This window comes from Oncorhynchus masou, chromosome 31 (genome assembly GCF_036934945.1).
Source record: "Oncorhynchus masou masou isolate Uvic2021 chromosome 31, UVic_Omas_1.1, whole genome shotgun sequence".
Taxonomy (NCBI): Eukaryota; Metazoa; Chordata; class Actinopteri; order Salmoniformes; family Salmonidae; genus Oncorhynchus; species Oncorhynchus masou.
In genome coordinates this window covers 12,168,250-12,171,681 of record NC_088242.1, presented here as the reverse complement: position 1 = coordinate 12,171,681, position 3,432 = coordinate 12,168,250, and the positions used below count along the sequence as shown (strand labels likewise).

Genomic DNA, 3,432 nt, shown 5'->3' with positions numbered 1-3,432 from the left:
CATGGTATCATTACGAAGCCTGGCCTGTTACATGGTATCATTACGAAGCCTGGCCAGTTACATGGTATCATTACGAAGCCTGGCCTGTTACATGGTATCATTACGAAGCCTGGCCTGTTACATGGTATCATTACGAAGCCTGGCCTGTTACATGGTATCATTACGAAGCCTGGCCTGTTACATGGTATCATTGCAAAGCCTGTCCTGTTACATGGTATCATTACGAAGCCTGGCCTGTTACATGGTATCATTACTAAGCCTGTCCTGTTACATGGTATCACTACGAAGCCTGGCCTGTTACATGGTATCACTACGAAGCCTGGCCTGCTTCACTCTTCTGCATCAACAACACACACACACACACACACACACACACACACACACACACACACACACACACACACACACACACACACACACACACACACACACACACACACACACACACACACACACACACACACACACACACACACACACAGAGACAGAAACACAGATACTGTAAACATACACACACACACAGACAGTAAGTCAGATACACACACACATACATATATACATACATAAATACAAACATAATGGATCTGAAGAGCTGAAGAGGAGATGGTTAACAATCTTCTATCATCCCTCTCCTTCCCAACAGCTCCCCTCCACGTCCCCCTGCATCCCTCTAGTCTTTGACGTCACTGTGACTGTGCAGCCAATCAGGTTCCTGAGTCACACCCACCACCTTTCCTTAGCCAATCCTCCTTCTTTCAGTCTTTTTAAACCCCACAAGCTCTGGAAACACAACACACACACACACCTGGGAGCAAAGCAGTGCGGACGGATGCAACATAAAACACACACTAAGAACTACACCACGCACCACACACACCGAGACAGAGTAAGTGGATCGTCTTGCAAAGAGATTGCATGTGAAGCTCGAGCTCGTATCTCTCTTCCTTTCTCTTTCTGTCTGAATCTTTTTCTTTCTGTCTGAATCTTTCTCTTTGTCTCTTTTTTCTGACTTCATCAGTCTCTTCCTCTTCCTGTCTCCATTTATTTTTATTTATCCAGATAACTTCTTCATCCCCTCTTTCTCTCTCTCTCTCTCTCTCCCTTCTGCCTGTCTTTCTCTCTCCATATATCTCAATGTCTCCCTCCTGATACTAATCTCTTCTCTCCGTCTTTCACCCTCCAGACAAATGCTGACTCCAGACAAGCTCATCAGAGGAAGCAGCAGCCCCAGTAGCAGAAAGAAGAGAACCACGAGTAAAACCACCAGAGGAACCCCTCTCACTCCTCTCCTCTTCCAAGGACCTCAGCTCTGAGATGGGCTGCTCTTCGGGACGCCAGGCCCCAGGGCTTCACTCAGACCTGGACTGTGGCAGCAGCCTACCCCCGGAGTCGCCCCATGGAGGAGGGGACCTGGTCTTACCCCCAGAGTCACTCTCTACACTGCAGTGTCTGGCCCAGGCCACGGGTGGTACGGAGAAGTCCTGGTACCGCTGTGTGTTTCCGTTCGGGGTGATCTCTTTGGTGATCGGGGTAGCGGGAACGGCAGTCACCTTCATGTATAACACGCCAGACCTGTACCAGACCAAGGTGGTGTCCATGGTGCTGCTGGTGGTGGGGGTGGTCATGCTGCTGATGGCGGCCATCTGCTGGAGAGACCACAGGCTGAAGAGGAGGAAGAAGAAGGAGGGAGGTTTCTTCTGCTCCGAACTGGGCAACTTGTGAGGTCTGGAGGAGGAAGGAGGGGGGGGGGGTGGATGGTACAGAGACAAAGACACAAATAGATGGATGGATGAGTTGAACATCTGAAAGGTCCAAACCGATCAACCTGGCACGTGCTTAACTCTCGGAGCGAGACACTAGATCTCACTGAACTGGAGAAGTGGTGGAAAGGGTTAAGAGTTCCTCTTCCTTGTTTGGAATCCTAACATTTACATTTACATTTAAGTCATTTAGCAGACGCTCTTATCCAGAGCGACTTACAAGTTAATTTTTTACCTTTATTTAACCAGGCAAGTCAGTTAAGAACACATTCTTATTTTCAATGACGGCCTGGGAACAGTGGGTTAACTGCCTGTTCAGGGGCAGAACGACAGATTTGTACCTTGTCGGCTCGGGGGTTTGAACTCACAACCTTCCGGTTACTAGTCCAACGCTCTAACCACTAGGCTACCCTAACCTCCATCTCCTCCACTTTTTCCTCTATCTGTTTTTCCAATCCCCGTGTCTCTGAGGATGATTACTCTGTTACTCTGAGGAGGGAGAGAGGGAGGGAGAAAGAGAGAGACATAAAAGTATGGATGGGACAGACATAGATACACATGGATGGATGGAAACATGCTGAGTTGAACATCTGAAAGGTCCAAACCATTCAACCTTGGAAATCTGAGGAGGATTACTATGTGGGAGTGAGGGAAGGAGGAGGGAGGGGGTGAGGGAGGGAGGTGTTTTCACAGTTTCAAGTTTAGAGAGTTCTGCCAACAGTTAACTGTAGCTCCTGCCAACCAACTGTAGCAGTGTGATGTTTCATCAGAATATCAGGGTGTGTACAAAATGGCATCCTATTCCCTACATAGTGTAGTCCCTATTCCTTACATTGTGCACAGTGTAGGGAATAGGACGCCATTTTGGACACAAGCCTTTGTGTTCACGCTTTACATTCATAGAATGGGTTGAGATGTTTACTTTACGCTACTGGTTTAATTATTGCTGCGTCAGTAATACATTGTGATGAATTGATTTGTGTACGTGCACCTCGAACTGGTTTAAATTCATGGTTGAAGGTTTCACAGAATGACATCACCCTGCGACAAGACTGCTGTAAGCTTGTCATCTTTATGGTTGATATTACATTTATGTTTGGTATTATGTTTATGTTTGGTGCGCTCTTAGACATGCAGAGGTTTTTGGACTGATAAATATGTTCATATCACAAATCGCATGCCTGACCTGGGTCAAATACTTTCAAATATGCGAGCCGCGGTTGATTTACTTTAGCCCGACTCAATTGAACAAATGGAATGGTCCCAGAAGTGTAAATGCCAAGCTAAACCAAGTCATCCTCAAATACTTTGTAATATTGCTAGGTATTTGACATGATGTTTTTGTCGCAGGTCAGATAACTAGGTATGGTGTCTTACATTGCCACGTTTTGAATGAATGTACGTCTTAAAATGAATGTATGTAACTATATATCTATATATTGTGTACAGATTGTGTACAGTATAGTTTATTGGGAAATGTTTATTTGTACTTATTTTCTATTTGAGATTTCCTGTTTAAATGATTCAACTAGAGAGATATAAGTGAATTTGATATAGTAATCCGTCCGTTTCCTTGCAGTCTCTTCATTACCATTCTGTATCGATCTCCTTCTGTTGGGTAGATTTAGTGTGCATCCAAAATGGCACCCTGTTTTCTGTATACAGTAGTGCC

At 45.5% G+C, this 3,432-nt stretch overlaps 1 protein-coding gene across 1 annotated transcript; it reads left to right on the top strand.

The window, feature by feature from the left end:
- Positions 1-788: 788 nt before the first annotated feature.
- Positions 789-1,920, top strand: LOC135525110 (transmembrane protein 100-like). Its single transcript, XM_064952858.1, has 2 exons — positions 789-886; positions 1,184-1,920. Exon 2 carries the CDS (start codon positions 1,315-1,317, stop codon positions 1,720-1,722), a length of 408 nt encoding a protein of 135 aa, XP_064808930.1. The 5' UTR covers positions 789-886; positions 1,184-1,314; the 3' UTR covers positions 1,723-1,920.
- The last annotated feature ends 1,512 nt before the right edge of the window (positions 1,921-3,432 follow it).

What these genes read in the sequence shown, in the direction of transcription:
- LOC135525110 (XM_064952858.1), top strand. Translation starts at nt 1,315, where the DNA reads ATGGGCTGCTCTTCGGGACGCCAGGCCCCAGGGCTTCACTCAGACCTG.